At 41.3% G+C, this 17,815-nt stretch overlaps 1 protein-coding gene across 1 annotated transcript in view; it reads right to left on the bottom strand.

The window, feature by feature from the left end:
* The window catches only part of ANO2 (anoctamin 2), a 301,983-nt gene that overhangs the window by 220,745 nt on the left and 63,423 nt on the right, over positions 1-17,815 (bottom strand). Inside the window, 1 exon segment of the mRNA XM_026652275.1 lies at positions 11,742-11,840. Within this exon segment, the coding sequence (XP_026508060.1) occupies positions 11,742-11,840 (99 nt within the window).

The raw sequence follows: 17,815 nt of genomic DNA, 5'->3' as shown, positions 1-17,815 counted from the left end.
CTTGCATCTGAAGAAGTGAGGTTCTTACCCACGAAAGCTTATGCTCCCAATACTTCTGTCAGTCTTAAAGGTGCCACAGGACCCTCTGTTGCTTTTTACAGATTCAGACTAACACGGCTACCCCTCTGATATGTGATATATGTGTATTCGTGGAGGGGGAAACTGCTTGTGTGTCTATCTGTAACAGAGAGGAGGGCAATAACTGTGCATGGTGTGTGCATGTAGGCATGGGCCACAGGAGGGTAGTTTATAGTACTTGGTCCTCAAAGACTGATACTTGAACATGCTATTGACAGTTTTAGGCTTGGCAAGCCTGTCAATTCACCAGTCTAATAATGTTAATTGACTGTTCAATTGACCACCTATTATTTGAGCACAGTCAAATCCTGTCAAATATTCCAGCAAAAATGCCCTGGGGGAGATGGCAGCCTACCTTCTTGATTGCATCATGGTACCATTTTTTTGAGGTTTTGAACTTCATTTCATTGCATTGCACATTTTTTTTTTTTTGAGTTAAAGTAACTGTGTTAAGTAACTTATCTTTTGTAATTAGGCATAAGGATCTATCCAAGGCTAAGCCTACTGGAGATCATAAAGTCTTGCTTTTTTTGTTTTTTTTTTCACTGTTCCAATGAATTAGTGCTTTAAAATATTTATCCATTTTTGACATTGTTTGATCAATAGTTGACTGGTCAATTGACCAATTATTTTTGGACCAGTTAAATGCCCAAGCCTAGCCTGTCTCCCTGCAGGAATGCAGATACTAGACAATTAATTACTGGAGCGAGGTGACATTTTTCAAATAGTTTATTTGTCAAATAATGCAGTTTTGTTTGATTGGAAGCTATTCATGGACTTGACACAAATTCACCAAATATTTTTTGGCAAAAAATGGGCAGAGCAGGAGGTGGTGCCTGCCTTATATCGTTTAGCCCAGACTTGGTCTACACTACATAGTTAGGTTGACATAAGGCCACTTATATCAATCTAATTATGTTAGTGTACATACTACAGTTAGGGTGACGCAGTGTCTGGGTAGACACTGCATTGCTTACATTGGCTGTTGGCTGTCATTCTTGTCATGCTGTCACCGGGGTGGGTGGGGGGCTCCAGCTACAGCCTGGCTGGGGCGGCCCCACCCCCCCCCCCCCCGGTTCTCTGCTCCCAGCCAAGCTGCGCCCGCCCCACTCCCTGCTCGGAGCCCAGCTGCCCCTCGGGTCTCCACTCCCAGCTCCCAGCCCAGCTGCTGCCCAGGCTCCCCGCTCCCCAATCCAATCTGGGCTGCGCCCACCCAGCTCATTGCTCACCACTAGCCTGCTGCCCACAGGGTCCTGGCTCACCAATCCCCATGAGGAGCCCTGATACTGCCTGGAGGCTCCCAGCTCCCCATTCCCCACTGCCTTCAGTCTGGCTGCCCCCCCATCTCTCAACCCCCCCTGCGGCTCCCTGCCACCAGCTCCCCACTCCCCGCCACAGCTAGGCTCCTGGTGGAAAGCTGCATGAGGAACTGAGAGCCCAGGCTCTCAGCCCCCCTAACACTGCTCCTCTTAAAATCAGTGGAAGTGCTCCTGGTGAGGATGCGCACCACCGACAGAAGGAGGGTAGTGTGGATATGAACAACCGCAGTAATTACTGCGGTGGTTGTAAGTCGACCTAACATAGGTCGACTTATGTTTCTAGTGTAGACATGCCCAGAGTGGTTAGGGCACTCACCTGGGATGTGGGAGACACAGGTTCAATTCCCCATTCTGCCCAATGTGGAGAAGGGATTTGAATAGAGGTTCCCCTCCCACCCCAGAAGCAGGGCTGGATTAACACATAAACTAAGATACAGCTTAGGACCTCACAATATGAGGGGCCTCTAAAAAAGAAAACACTGACTCCATTTCAAATTTTATCAAAATCGGTTGATAAATAAGAGATATGGGGAAAAAGAAGATTCTCTCTAAATATAGTCATTTTTGTTCAAATATGACAAAAATATACACAGCTACACAAATACCCTTACCCTACCCATGCCCTTCACTAATTGTTCATAATTGACAGGCGGGAGGCCAGGGCTGAGAAACAACAATAATTGCACTTGTAAAATTAATATTTCTACAAGTAAGTCTGCTATCAGTCTCCTAAGGCAGCCTTTTGTTGGCCAGCTGCTACTGGTGAAATTCTGACCGTGCCTTCATAACTTATTTAAATAAATAAATAAATAATCTCATTGCCGATAAAATTGGGGAAAATGTCGTGAAGCAATCCTGCCAAGCTCATACTTGTATTGGACTTGTCCTAGGAGTGACATTATGTATAGTGTTCCCCCTTGGCTGATAATAGCCAATCTTTTGTTTACAGTCCAGCACGCTCAGTCGTATAGTGCCTTTGTTCCTGTTTTTCATTTTCTTAAGTGTTAGTGTGTTTTCTTCTTTTGATCTGTACATACGTACAATTGTGTATTTTATGGATTTATGGACTTGGGTTGAATGGATCTTGAGGAGGATAAATTTGTGTTGGCTTTCCTCCGTCAGTTTTGGGAACCTTCACAGTAAATATCAGAGAGTGCTGATGAAAGGATAAACAGAGGGTTCTGAGAGAAGTGAAGGAAGATATACATATATATCAAAATATTCTGAGTACTTGGTGAGCAAGTTATTTCAAACTATGTGCATATAAGATTTATAGGCTATTAAATATTCATTATATTTGCTTGAATATAGGCTAGTTTTTCCCACTTTCTCAATGCCTGTCTAGAAATTACCAGTCTTTTTTCTGGTAATTCTTTCTTTCTCTTTCGCGCATATAGCTTGTTGTCACTCTGTGTGTCCGAGGTGTTTACTCGAGATTAATTAGTGGTCCTGGGGGAGACAGAGGGTAGAGAAGCGAACGCGAAGAGAGAGGTCTGCCTAGAAAAAAGACTGGGAATTTCTGCTCAGCAGGTTTGGAGCACGGAAGATAATATTTTATTATAGGTAGTAGGTTATGTAAAAATTCTTATACAGACTTATAAATCACGTATCATATCCATAATAAATTGTATTTTTATAGTATGGCAAAAGAAAAATCCCAACAATTCATGGTTTTGTAGCAAAAATTAAATTGGAATAAACATTTGTAAATATATTTTATATATAGTCTGGATAAACTTTGTATTTCCCTAACAAAATTAATCAATTGTTTTTTTCATTTATTCATATGAAAAGAAGGATAATTTTCCTTATTCATGGTGGGGAAAAAAATTATATATCCTCTCTTGTTTTCCTATGAGAACATAGACAGACTAGCACTAACTTTCTCAGAAATATCCTGGTAAAATAACACAGGTTTTTAGCATATATATATATAAATATATATATATTTTTTGTTGTTGTATAGATATATAAATCTCAATATTTATAAAATAAAAATTATTTTTTTACTTGTTATTTTTTTTGTGGCTTTTTTTTTTTAGTCTAATGGCAACAAACTGCTCAGGGGAAAGGTCATTTTCTCAACTGAAATATATCAAGAATGAACTGCGGGCAACAATGCTGCAAGAAAAGCTATCTGCCCTAAGCATTCCATAGCTTATAATTTGAGGACATCATCAATGACTTTGCTCTCCAAATATTTTGAAAGAAAATGTTTTAAATTTCAGTGTAAAAATTAATGTGATGTGCAACCAGACATACTGCAGGTAGTACTGCTTCCATTAAGTAAGCTGGTCTGTGTAATTAACTGCATTTGTGTTGCTGTAGATAAAAGTTTTCATATCTACTAATTAAGAAATCATAGATGAAAATGTTAATTTGAAACTATTTTATAATGCAAACAGGCATATTGCAAGACGTGTTTTAGTTAGATTATTATTCTATTTTTACAACTTTGCCTTTGTATATATGCAAATAAAAAGCTTTCGTGTTTATATATTCAACATCCTTTCTGTGAAAATAATAAATTCATTTTTTTAATGGTATGGGGCCTCTTACACTTTAGATAGTTTAGGGCCACAGAATGTCACAATCCGGCCCTGCCCAGAAGCGTACATTAATCCCAGAGCTCTGGGACATTCTGGATTGAGTCTCTCTCAATCTCTCTAGTTGAAGTTGTTCCACTTTGTATAAATAATTAAATAGTCACTGGAGCAGGGACTTGGGCTTAGATCTCCTGCATCCTAAATGTGTGCGCTGACCACCAGGCTCCAGAGTCAGTCTCACATTCATGCTCTCTGGCCCAGTGACTATGAATAATCATGCGTAGTGACACTTTACAGTCACACATAAGATTATATGGAAGGCAGCGGTGGTATCACCACCAGCCATTTAATAAACATAGCCCTTAAAAAATGCCTGAAAACAAACTATTTTGCGTGAAACAACATAGACCCCAATTATAGGCCAGAATGTCACTGTATTTCCAACAATCCACACAACAAAAAAGGAGTCCCTGCAACAAGGAGCTTATAACTTTGACATGATTTCCTTTACCTAATGAGTCATATAGTTTAAGGCCAGAATGGACCACCAAATCATGTAGTCTGACCTCCTGCATCTCACAGGCCATCAGCACCACCCAGCATCCACACAGTACACGCAACAGCCGACGCTAGCCCAAAGTAATTATAGCCCACGGGGGACTGGACCACTGAGTGACACAGAGAGTGGGAAGAACCTAGTACACCAGTGCCTGAGGCCTTGCAATGGAAAATGATTGAGAAATATCCAGACAATCCTGGCAAGTGACCTGCACATACACACTGCAGAGCAAGGGGGAAAAACAAAAACAAAAACAAAAAAACCCAAACCCTAAGGTTGCCAATCTGAACGGGGGGAAAATTCATTCTCAGCCTCACAAATGGTGATCAGTTAGACCCTGAGTTTGTGAGCAAGACCCAGCCAGCCCAGCATCTGAGAGAATGCTTGGTGCCACCTCAGAGCCCTTGCCCATTCCACCCAATGTCCCATCTCCAGCGATGGCCATACCTAACGCTTCAAAAAAAGGAGATTAAAAAAAACAAAAACAAAAAAGAATAAATTGGGGGGAAGTGGGACTCCCTTTCTGACCCCTGCAAGTAGCTGGGGGAACAGAATTGAGCCCCAAGGCTGCTAAGCTTGCCCCCTACCATCATAAGCAACCCCGTCATACAATTGTAAAACTGACAAACCCCGGTCATCAGCAGGTGGGTTTAAACCTAGAACCTCTGAAGCTTAGTGCATGAGCCTCTACTGCATGAGCTAAAAGCCACCTGGCTCTTAACCAAGGCTTCAGCAGACTTATTAATCTCTAGCTGAGCTAGGTGCTACTGGGGGGGGGGGGGGGGAAAAGACCCTCCCACAAAGCGGGCAAAGGTTACGCATTCCCACTCATACATTTGTCCATCTCTCTCCTAACACTAAGTGTGTTGTTTGCCTCCACAACTCCTATTGGGAGCCTGTTCCAGAGCCTCATCCTTCTCATGGTTAGAAACCTTCTAATTTCTGGCCTGAATTTGTAAAATGATCAGTTTATACCCATTCTCGTACACTCCCTGGTATTTACACTCCTTATGTATTTATAGACAGCAATCATATCCCCTCTCAGACTTCACTTTGCTTGACTAAAGAAGCCAAGTTCTTCCAGTCTCCTCTCATAAAATAGACCCTCCATTCCTTTGATCATCCTAATAGTTCTTCTCTGCACCTGTTCCAGTTTGAATTCCTCTTTCTTGAAAATGGGTGACCAGAACTGTACACTGTACTCCAAATGTGGTTTTATCAGTGCCTGGTACAATGGCATTAATACTTCTCTAGCTCTACTGGAAATGCCTCGCCTGATACATCCTAGATCGCATTTGCCTTTTCCACAGCCACATCACATCGGTGGTTTATAATCATGCAGTGATCAACCCACACACCAAGGTCTCTCTCCTCTGTCACTTCCAACTGATATGCTACCAGCTTATAGAAGAAAATCTTGTTATTAGACCATAAGTACATGATCTTAGTGGGCTAATTGCCAGGTCAAGACCATTCTTCCTGCACAAAAAGAGTAAACTACTTACCAGGTATCAATTTAGTGCAAGAAGAATGACACCCGTACTTTCCTTTAGAGCTGAGGCTGGGTGTCAAGTGCTAGGACCCTTCCTAAGAATGCATAGTTGCTTTTGCTGACTCACTCTGATGTCAGGTGCTAGGAACCTGCACAGAGACATGGCGTTATTTCTGCTGACTCACCAGACCAGTTCCAGTTAATGCCACCTCAGGCTTATAAGAAGGATTTGAGTATTTCTTTGAAATGGAGGAAAATAGGGGTAGGAACAGAAAGACCGCGCTGGGAAAAAACCTAGGGAAAAAAGCCAAGCTCAGGAGGAAGCTTAGGCTGTGGGGAAGGAGGGTGAGGGTATGTTTTGTTGTTGTTGCTGTTAAAGTTAACATTCAAGTTAAGTCCCAGGTGGAAGTTGAGCTTTGGACACTATTCAGTGAGTGTGTCTGTGTTGTGGCAGGAAAAGATTCTGATCATTCACAGGCCCTCAGTGAGCAAGTAAAGATCTAACTGGGTCAAACACATAACTGGATGAATTGTGAACAATAATTTCATTATCAGCAAGAAATTTTGGGCAGGGCCTGTTGATTTCACATTGTTGTCCTTATTTGCAGCTTGGCATGCTTCTGGTACTTTTACAAGTGTGTGTATCTGCAGCCCCATATATTGGGCATGCAGACAAGCCATGAAGAGTAAGGTTTACTGCTGGGTTTTGCGGCTGCCTTGTTTTGCTTGAGCTGGCATGGCATGCTGTGAATGCTGTGGAACCAGCTCTGTCAACCGGGCTGTCCCTAGACAGGTGTGGGGCCCGGGACAAATCAGCCCCTGCTGGCTTTAGGGCCCTGCTCTGCATTGGAGTCTGGGACTGCGGGACAGATCCGGCCTGGTACTTAGCTGCCTGCTGCTGTGGGGCAGCAGCCAAGACCCCGGGCGCAGGGCTGGCAGCTGATACCCTGGGTGCAGGGCTGGCAGCCGGGAGCCTGGGGGTGCTGCCTCACCCCCGCACACCTAGTTCCTGTGCCTATGTCTTCTGGGACTGACCGTGCCGGACAATCGCACCAGCCTGCAGAGGCCCCCAAAGCGCGGGGCCAGAGCAGTCGCCCTGATTCGCCCTACCCAAGAGACAGCACAGCTCTGTCTGTCAACATTGGTTGCCAAGTGCTGGTAGGTGGATCTGCCACAGGTTATATTCATTTATCTGGGCTGATAACATGGTGTGGAATACAGTGGTAACCTTGCTGCTGTGAATTAAATGGACCTCTTTCAGCTGAGGCATAGGCCCCTGAGTATGGTTCTGTTTACATCCAGTTTGATTATGACTCAAATGCAAAGCATTGAGCTGAATACTCAATACAGTTAGCTGAGAATCCTGCCCAAGATTTTAAAAAAATATCTAATGATTTTGAGTGCTGAAACTGAGGCTTCTTATAGGAGCCTGGTTTTTAAAAAGTGCTGATTACCTGCCTTCTGAAAAATCAGGCCTTTTAAAAATGTCTAAAGCTGGGCACCTAAAAGTTATAGTCACTCTTCTTTAAGCTGAGAAAGAGCTAATATATTAAGTATAACCTTTTTTTTTTTGCATTCTTTCCACCTTATTAAAAAACAGTTACACAGTGTGCATCTATAAATGCTTTACAGATCAAAATGTGGTCTATTCACATTCAGCTGTTTTTCCATTAAAAACAAATGTTTTGTCAGATGCAGAAACATAGGTATAGTCAGATTTGCTCAAAGAGAAAATGTTACAGAATAAGTGGTTTATACTGGGAGATGTTTTAAGGCTGAACATTCAAAAGCTTGTTTGTTTCCCCCCCAGATCACTATGGCACCATTAGGGTTGGTCAAAACATTTGTCAACTTTTTTTTAAATGTAAAATTGAATTTTTGACTAGTGAAAATTTTCACAGAAAGTATCTGATTTCCTAAAATAAAAATCTACTTTTTGTCCAAAACCCTCAAAAATACACTTCTACCCCGATATAACGCGACCCGATATAACACGAATTCGAATATAATGCGGTAAAGCAGTGCTCCGGGGAGGCAGGGCTGCGCACTCCGGCAGATCAAACAAGTTTGATATAACGCAGTTTCACCTATAACACGGTAAGATTTTTTGGCTCCCGAGGACAGCATTATATCAGGATAGAGGTGTATTTAGCTGTTTTTGTTGAGAAATGTTCAGTTTGGGGTTCCTAAACCAAAAATGTTGGGGTTTCAGTTTTTTTGAAAGTCTTTTTCCCACAAATATTTTCCAACCAGCTGTAATTACAAAAATTACAAAAATATAATTTCCTACTCTGTGCATTTTCTTTAACTGGAGATGTCCTGTCTAGGTAACAGAGGGGGCTGTAAAATCATTTTGTCAACAATATGTAGACACTTTCTCACACAAACTTTCATGTTACATATTATTTACAGAGGCTCATGAAACATAACACTCTTAGTTTTTAAATAGTATGGGGTACCTTTTTAGGAAAGCTGAGATCCAACATCCCTGTTTGTGATCACATTTTAATCCTGCATAATTTTGGCCCATTTTTTGCACTCACAGAATGCATTGTGGGTGCAAATGGGAATACTTCTCATAAGTTTTTGATTTATGCTTGTTGTCCAATTGCCCTTTTGATCATCTGGTCCTATAGGTACAAGTATGGAAATTAGTTATACCACATTATTTGCTCTAGTAAGTAACATTTGCATTTAGTTTGAAAATGTACACATAGATCTGAATGATTCACTGAATCCTGTTACTCGGAACAAGAGGACTTCCCCTTTAGAATTATAATATCAACATACGATAGTCTCTCTGTAATTATGTCTATTGATAATTTTGTACTAGGTAGCAATATATTATACTTCTGGCTATGAATAAATATCAAGAGTCAGATTCACATTTACACTGTTCTGGTAATGCACAGGTGATGTAAAGTGGGTGTAAGGTTAACTACATTAAGCATTAGGTATTATTGAGATGTCTCTGGTCTCTAGCAGGAATAGAAGGTCCATTATTTTGTCCCTTTCAGTAGAACAGCAGGATGCTGAAAAGGGGACAGGGCTGGTGATTCTGTACCAACCTACTGGCTGATACTAAATCCACACTCCTATGTACAGGAAGCACAACTGGGGATATTGTGCCTGTCTGTTTGAAACACAATTTCCCCTATGTCTCTCCTGGGGAAGTGCAGCTCTACATTGCCCCCTGCTTAAGGCTTGGGGTTAAATGCCAACATCTAGTTCATTCTGAGCACATAACTTCTACTAACATCCATGGGAGATATGGGTACGCCCAGCCACTGTAAATGGCAACGTGATCATGAGTTCAGGGAATTGTTCTTCAGGGTCAACACCCTGGTGATCAACAGGAGCAACTGGCACTAAATATCACACAAAGTTTCTATAGGTGTGAAGAAAAAAATCCATGGTGTTGAATATGAAGTAAGTGTGCGCACATGCATACACACAACAGCAAACTATAGATAGTCACTTTAACTTTCATGTTGTTGTCTGAACATTCCTGAACCCAAACTTTACTGAATTTCCATCCTTCACAATCTTTTATTATTTTAAAGGGATTTTACCCATAGAATTGAAGCCAACCTTATTTTTTGCCAAATAGTATCAGATAGTTTTCTTCTTACCCGCTCTTTTATTTTTGGTGTGTTTTCAATCTCACTCAAAGGTCACTCAAATTGCATAAGCATCTTTGGACAAGTGACAGAATGACAGTAAATTAAACTATCATAATTCCCAGTTCCTTTTATCCTCTGACCAAGCTTAATAACTCCCTAACTGAATAACTGACCATACACTAATTCTGATCCTATAGATGGCAACAGTTACTGAGAAAGAAGACATATTCTGAGATTTGAAGAACAGATAAACCAACACTGGCTAAAACAAATAACTGATAAATTACCAATTAAGACAATTGCTCCCACTTCTGTTATTCAGCTAACATCAGGGCAAAACAACAGTTGCTGAGTAGAATCACTAACTTAAATCAGGAGCAGCTTCATTGATTACAGGAGAGTTACACTATATTTAAATGACAGCAGGATCACAATTTTCAGGGATTTGGTCTCCAAAGTCAACATCCTGCAGCTCAACAACTGCAGTGAAAGCTCTGAATCTTCTCTGTAAATGCCAGGACAGGAAAGAACAAAACATGCCATTGTTTTTATTATACTAGGGCAAATCTGGAGTCACTGGTGTCAACAACAGCAAAATCTTTGCCAGCATTCCCAGTGCTTAACACCCACCAGCCAGCGTCTCCCTTAACACTGACGTGCTTTCTTCCACACTGGACCGTATGCATGGGGAAAATTCCCGATAAAATCCCAACAGCTACTACCATATCCTCCTTCAAATCCCTCCTTAAAACTCTCTTCCATGATGTCTACAAATCCCAGCCTGCTGATCATGGCTAGACAGGTGACAAGCTCTTTCCCTTCTTTTCTTTTTTTCTACTCCCGACCTCTATCCCCACTTAAAAAAAAAAAAGCAACAATAGTGTAACTATCAAAGCTTTGCCAATTCTTCTCCAGACTCGTTTTTGCTTGTATGTTAGTCTCCATCCCCTATCCTTCCTTTGTTTGGCCTTGTCTAGACTGGCGGGGGGAAAGATTCTTTTCTCACATGAGTTATCTCAATCTAGCTAGTTTAACTCAATGAAAACTCTACTCACCACCAGCGTAGACACAGTTAACACTGTTAGCGCAATCTTAGCAAGTTGAGCCATAGTCTAGCCTCATCACTAGGCTTGAATGCAATCAGTTTAGCATGTGCTGAAGTACAATTGCTTTGTCTTGACTAAAGTTTAGAAAGTCTAGACTGAGCTAGGTATCTTCATCTAACAGGATACTTCTAAATCCTTCTCTAGACTAGGCCTTTTGGACAGATTTTCAAAGGTCTTTAGGCACCAAAATGCCTTTGAAAATCTGAGAGACAAAATGGGTGAGGTAATATCTTTTACTGAACCAACTTCTGCTGATGAAAGAGCTAACCAATCTGTTCCACTTTATATTTAGCTGTGACACTCAGATTATTTTTCCCAGGCCTGAAGAAGAGCTCTGTGTAAGCTTGAAAGCTTGTCTCTATCACCAACAGAAGTTGGTCCAATAAAAGATATTACCTCACCCATCTTGTCTCTCTAATATTCTAGAACCAACATGGCTACAACACAAATTTGAAAATCTGACCCTTTTTGTCTTTGACTGACAACCCTTCAACGCAGAGATTCTCTTTTCTGTATTTGCACAGAACCCAGCACAGTGAGGTCCTATTGAGGCCTTTTAGAACAGACATAATATAAATAATTCCTAGTAATAATTATAATAATTAATAATAAACAAACTGCACGATAGTAGTTCTGGGGCCTGACAACGCCTCTTGAAAAAACAGCTTGACCAGAGATAAAAGCATTTACCACAAATGATAGAAGGTTGTTCCTGCTTAATATAGCCTTTAATACTTATGTATGGGATTTTTCAAAGGCGCCTCAGGGAATTTGGTACCTCCTTCCCATCAAAATTCAAGGAAAATCCCCCTTTAAGTCCAATTGTGAATATTAAATGGTACTAAAATAATTCATAGAATGAACTAAAAAGCCGGATCTCCTACTTACACTGGTTTGACACTTTTGTAACTCCACTGGCCTCAGTGAAGTTACTCCTAATTTATAGTGGTGTAAGAGGAGAATCAGGCCCATAATGTTTTTCCTCTGCATAATACAGCTAGTTCCTAAAAGTTCTTACCTTTTTAGTGGGCATTTTTATTTTAAGAAATTCTGCTTCTCGACTAAGCACATTCCAAGGTGCATGTATCCGCACAAAGCTCAATCCATGGCTTTTATTCTGAAACAGAAAAAAAGTGAAAATGATATCTTTCAGTAAGGAAAGTACAGCTGCAAGATTTCAAAGTGCTAAAAACCTCTTGTACATCACACAAAGCAGAAGCAGCTAATTACAATATAAAATTACTATTACTGTACAGCTGCTATCACATTACTGGAGGGGTGTAAATGAAAGCATAACGCATCGTCCCACCAGAAGCACCTTTTATTTTCTTTACACAACAGCAGTGCACCATTTCTTAACTTATGGTATTGCTAATCATACAAGTGCTGTATTTACAGTGTCAACTAACATTTACTACTATAGGGCAGCTCTGTAGTCATGAAGCTATCGTGAAAGTTAGGAAGAACCCTAAGAAAGAGTCATAACTGTTAAAAATAGTACCAGAACACAACTGCTGGCTTAACTCTTCTCCCACTGAAGTCAATGAGAAAACTCCCTCCAATGGGAGCAGAGATCAGCCAGTGCTGAACTATTTTGAAAATCCTACCCTTAGCGTTTGATAAGCACTCAAGCGGCAGATAGCTGGTTGCAACCTTTCTTCACTTCCTCTTCCTTCCTACAGATGATGTAGTTGCAAGAGGAAATAGGTGTAAACTCTTACCTATTAGACGTCACCTATTGGATAAACTGTAATCTGAATCATTTCTACTCATAAACAACATCTTATAACAATGACAGTTCAACATAAATATGAGAGCTGGTCAGAAAATGAGGGGTTTTTTTCCTGTGAGACAAGGTGGATGAGGTAATATCTTTTATGGGATCAATGTCTGTTGAAAGAAACCAGCTTTCGAGCTACAGAGAGTTCTTCAGTCTGGGAAAGATACTCAGAGTGTCACAGTTAAATACAAGGTGGAACAGATTGTTTGTTTAGCATAAGTAGTTGACACATAAGTGACCATTTAAGGTGAAATGTTGCTTTAATACCTCTGCAGTTATAGGACAAAATTGGGGCAGAGGAGGGGTTAGTGGGTTACAGATTGTTGTAATAAGCCATAAATCCAGTGTTTTTATTCAGACCATGATATTTAGTGTCTAGCAAAGTTACAGATTTAAGCTCCCAGGTTTGTCTTTTGAATGTGCTGTGCAGGTTTCCTTTGAGGACAGGGACTGAGAGGTCAGATATGGAGTGATTGTCTTGCGAAAAGTTTTCGCCCACGGGTGATATGGAGTTTTTGTCTTTCATCATTTTTCTGTGAGAGTTCATTTGAGAGTGTAGTGATTGTCTGGTTTTACCCACATAATTGTTATTGGGGCATTTAGTGCACTGGATGACTTACACCACATGTTCTGATAGGCGTGTGTAGGACCCCCTAGATCTTGAAGGTGTGTGGTTGTTAGGTTTTGTGTGGAAATTTTGACTTTTTGTTGAAAAACCAAAGGTTTTCATTCAAAAAACAAATCCTTTAGTTTTTTTTGGGGGGGGGGGGGTTTCAATGAAAATTCAAAAATGTCTGTGAAAAGCAGAGAGTTTTCACAAAAAAGTTCACTGAGTCAAATACTCAATTTTCCCTTGAAAAACAATTTCAACAGAAATTTTTTGGCCAGCTTTATTAAATATTTCTTCATAGAATCATAGAGTCATAGAATATCAGGGTTGGAAGGGACCTCAGGAGGTCATCTAGTCCAACCCCCTGCTCAAAGCAGGACCAATCCCCAACTAAATCACCCCAGCCAGGGCTTCATCAAGCCTGACCTTAAAAACCTCTAAGGAAGGAGATTCCACCACCTCCCTAGGTAACCCATTCCAGTGCTTCACCACCCTCCTAGTGAAAACGTTTTTCCTAATATCCAACCTAAACCTCCCCCACTGCAACTTGAGACCATTATTCTTTGTTCTGTCATCTGCTAGAACAAATGTTCTGTCATCTGCTAGATCTAGGCTGTTCTCAGTGAGAACAGCCTAGATCCATCCTCTTTGGAACCACCTTTCAGGTAGTTGAAAGCAACTATCAAATCCCCCCTCATTCTTCTCTTCTGCAGAAGAATCCCAGTTCCCTCAGCCTCTCCTCATAAGTCATGTGCTCCAGACCCCTAATCATTTTTGTTGCCTTCCGCTGGACTCTTTCCAATTTTTCCACATCCTTCTTGTAGTGTGGGGCCCAAAACTGGACACAGTACTCCAGATGAGGCCTCACCAATGTCGAATGGAGGGGAATGATCATGTTCCTCGATCTGCTGGCAATGCCCATACTTATACAGCCCAAAATGCCGTTAGCCTTCTTGGCAACAAGGGCACACTATCGACTCATATCCAGCTTCTCATCCACTGTAACCCCTAGGTCCTTTTCTGCAGAACTGCTGCCTAGCCATTCGGTCCCTAGTCTGTAGCAATGCATGGGATTCTTCCATCCTAAGTGCAGGACTCTGCACTTGTCCTTGTTGAACCTCATCAGATTGCTTTTGGCCCAATCCTCTAATTTGTCTAGGTCCCTCTGTATGCTATCCCTACCCTCCAGTGTATCTGTCACTCCTCCCAGTTTAGTGTCATCTGCAAACTTGCTGAGGGTGCAATCCACGGCATCCTCCAGATCATTAATGAAGATATTGAACAAAACCGGCCCCAGGACCGATCCTTGGGGCAGTCCGCTTGATATTGGCTCTCAACTAGACATGGAGTCATCGATCACTACCTGTTGAGCACGATGATCTAGCCAGCTTTCTATCTACCTTATAGTCCATTCATCCAGTCCATACTTCTTTAACTTGCCGGCAAGAATACTGTGGGAGACTGTATCAAAAGCTTTGCTAAAGTCAAGGAATAACACGTCCACTGCTTTCCCCTCATTCACAGAGCCAGTTATCTCATCATAGAAGGCAATTAGGTTAGTCAGGCATGACTTGCCCTTGGTGAATCCATGTTGACTGTTCCTGATCACACTTTCCTCTCCTCTAAGTGCTTCAGAATTGATTCCTTGAGGACCTGCTCCATGATTTTTCCAGGGACTAAGGTGAGGCTGACTGGCCTGTAGTTCCCCGGATCCTCCTTCCCTTTTTTAAAGATGGGCACTACATTAGCCTTTTTCCAGTCATCCGGGACCTCCCCCGATCGCCATGAGTTTTCAAAGATAATGGCCAACGGCTCTGCAATCACATCCGCCAACTCCTTTAGCACCCTTGGATGCAGCGCATCTGGCCTCATGGACTTGTGCTCGTCCAGCTTTTCTAAATAGTCCTGAACCACTTCTTTCTCCACAGAGGGCTGGTCACCTCCTCCCCATGCTGTGTTGTCCAGTGCAGTAGTCTGGGAGCTGACCTTGTTCGTGAAGACAGAGGCAAAAAAGCATTGATTACATTAGCTTTTTCCACATCCTCTGTCACTAGGATGTCTCCCTCATTCAGTAAGGGGCTCACACTTTCCTTGACTTTCTTCTTGTTGCTAACATACCTGAAGAAACCCTTCTTGTTACCCTTAATATCCCTTGCTAGCTGCAACTCCAATTGTGATTTGGCCTTCCTGATTTCACTCCTGTATGTGAGCAATATTTTTATACTGCTCCCTGGCCATTTGTCCAAGCTTCCACTTCTTGTAAGCTTCTTTTTTGTGTTTAAGATCAGCAAGGATTTCACTGTTAAGCCAAGCTGGTCGCCTGCCATATTTACTATTCTTTCTACACATCGGATGGTTTGTTCTTACAACCTCAATAAGGATTCTTTAAAATACAGCCAGCTCTCCTGGACTCCTTTCCCCCCTCATGTTATTCTCCCAGGGGATCCTGCCCATCGGTTCCCTGAGGGAGTCAAAGTCTGCTTTTCTGAAGTCCAGGGTCCGTATTCTGCTGTTCTCCTTTCTTCCTTGTGTCAGAATCCTGAACTCGACCATCTCATGGTCACTGCCTCCCAGGTTCCCATCCACTTTTGCTTCCCCTACTAATTCTTCCCTGTTTGTGAGCAGCAGGTCAAAAAAAGCTCTGCCCCTAGTTGGTTCCTCCAGCACCAGGAAATTGTCCCCTACACTTTCCAAAAACTTCCTGGATTGTCTGTGCACCGCTGTATTGCTCTCCCAGCAGATATCAGGGTGACTGAAGTCTCCCATGAGAACCAGGGCCTGTGATCTAGTAACTTCTCAGTCTGAAAGTCTTTTAGAGCACCTTTACACTTGCTTTTAATTCAAAATTATTCTCTCCCCCTGGCCAGGATGCATTTACTTATTTTAACTTGGTAACTGTATTGGTTAATATCCTAGTCACTTTAGGATACAACTGATACAACTTAAAGTATCTAAAATAAATTTGAATCATATCCTATTGGTTTCAGAAGTTTGAAGAGCAACTGTATTTCCATCTTTTGTATAGTGTATGAATGTTAAGGCGCTTTTGTAGACCACATCAAATGTCTGTTGAACATTATACAATATTTCCAAATAAACACGAAGGGAAGCCCCAAAGGCTTTCCATTCTTTATGCCAATATTTTGCTCTCAGGGCCCTCAGCTGTGAGGCAAACCATGAAGATCCAAACATTGGTTTCAGTTTACATTTCTGCAATGGAACAATATTATCCAAAACACTAGAGTGAATTGTAGAATGCCTGGTTTTAGTAACATTTCTCACCAGTCCACAGGGGAAGTCAGCTTTAAGAGTAGGAAGTAAAATTTTGCTGGGCACGAGCAGATGTTCTGGATAATAATTTGTTGAAAAATGAACAACAGATGAGAGTTTAAATGTCAATCAGTAATGATCAGGAGGCCTTCTCTTAGCCTTTTGGCTAAAATAAAGCAAGGCATCAGTTTAATATCTCCTATGTCCTCTATCTGGGGGACTATATCCTGCATTGGCAAGAAGGAGAACTGCATGATCTAATAGGTCTTTTCCAACTCAGGCTCCTATGACTGCATAGATTGGAGAGAAAATCAGTCACAGATAGACCAAGAGGAAAGACCAGATGAAGGATATGACCTTTTTGTATTAGAGCAGAAATATGTTGGAAAGTAGTACACTGCATGAAGTGATATCAGATGCTAAGGAATCACAGCTAACATATAGAAAATGCCCCACAATAGGAAACTGAGATCATTTTAATAAAGACTTAATACAAATTCAATAAAGAGGAGAAAACAGCAACAGGTGATTCTTGTTGGATGGTAAACAAAAATTACAGCATAAAAGAGTGCTGCATATTTGGCCTGGGATTATAAGAATCATGTTTCCCACATCTTCCTACATTTCCCCAACCTAAGAGGAGGAATCCCAAGGAATGTACAATTAGTACATTCTCACCAGTACTCTTGTAAAATAGGAAGAGGAATGTATCAGACCATGAAATCGATCTCTCATGAGCACTCTCTCAGTGGACAAATCACCTAGCCTTCCAGTGAACTGCTAAAATAAAATGCTATCCTAGCTAAGCTTCTTCCAACGAGGCTTACATCTGCACTATTTTTCAAGCCTTTCCATTTAGTCATTCTTCCCTCCGCCCTTTTGCCGCTATTATTATTTTTGAGTTAGATACACATTGGTGAAGTTCGGTTTAACTGAATCATTCCTGAGCAGGTTCTTCTGCTGCAGACATTATCACAAATTAGAATGTGTTCTCCTAATTTCCAGTGTGGATTTAGAACTACTGGAACCCTTCATTCCACTGTACTGTAGGGTATGATGTTATTAATCTTCTGAGATGTTTACGGTACATTTGTTTCTGAGTGCAAGTTTATATTTGTTACTCTGAGGTACTCTGTTTTCTGCTTTTAATACTCTCAGTTACCATTGTTTATTGAAAATACTTGACTCTCATCTGGACCTTACCACCTCTGCTCTGTGCTGGCTAGGATTATTTTTGTCCGACAATTCATACACTATTTAATAGAGAAGCTCTTATGCAAGTCCTTTTTGCTTACAGCTGATGTCCCACGGGATTTGAGTTCTTGGCACTGCATTCTTCTCTGTCTATATCCTTGCACTCTCTGATTTTATTACTCAAATGACTTTAAATATTGTTATGCAGATGACAAATAGATTTGTTGCTTCGCTGATC

Source organism: Terrapene carolina, unplaced genomic scaffold, assembly GCF_002925995.2.
Source record: "Terrapene carolina triunguis isolate 2854851 unplaced genomic scaffold, T_m_triunguis-2.0 Scaffold112, whole genome shotgun sequence".
NCBI lineage: Eukaryota > Metazoa > Chordata > Testudines > Emydidae > Terrapene > Terrapene triunguis.
Note: the sequence above shows the minus strand (reverse complement) of the source record. Positions and strands in the feature narration are given on the sequence as shown.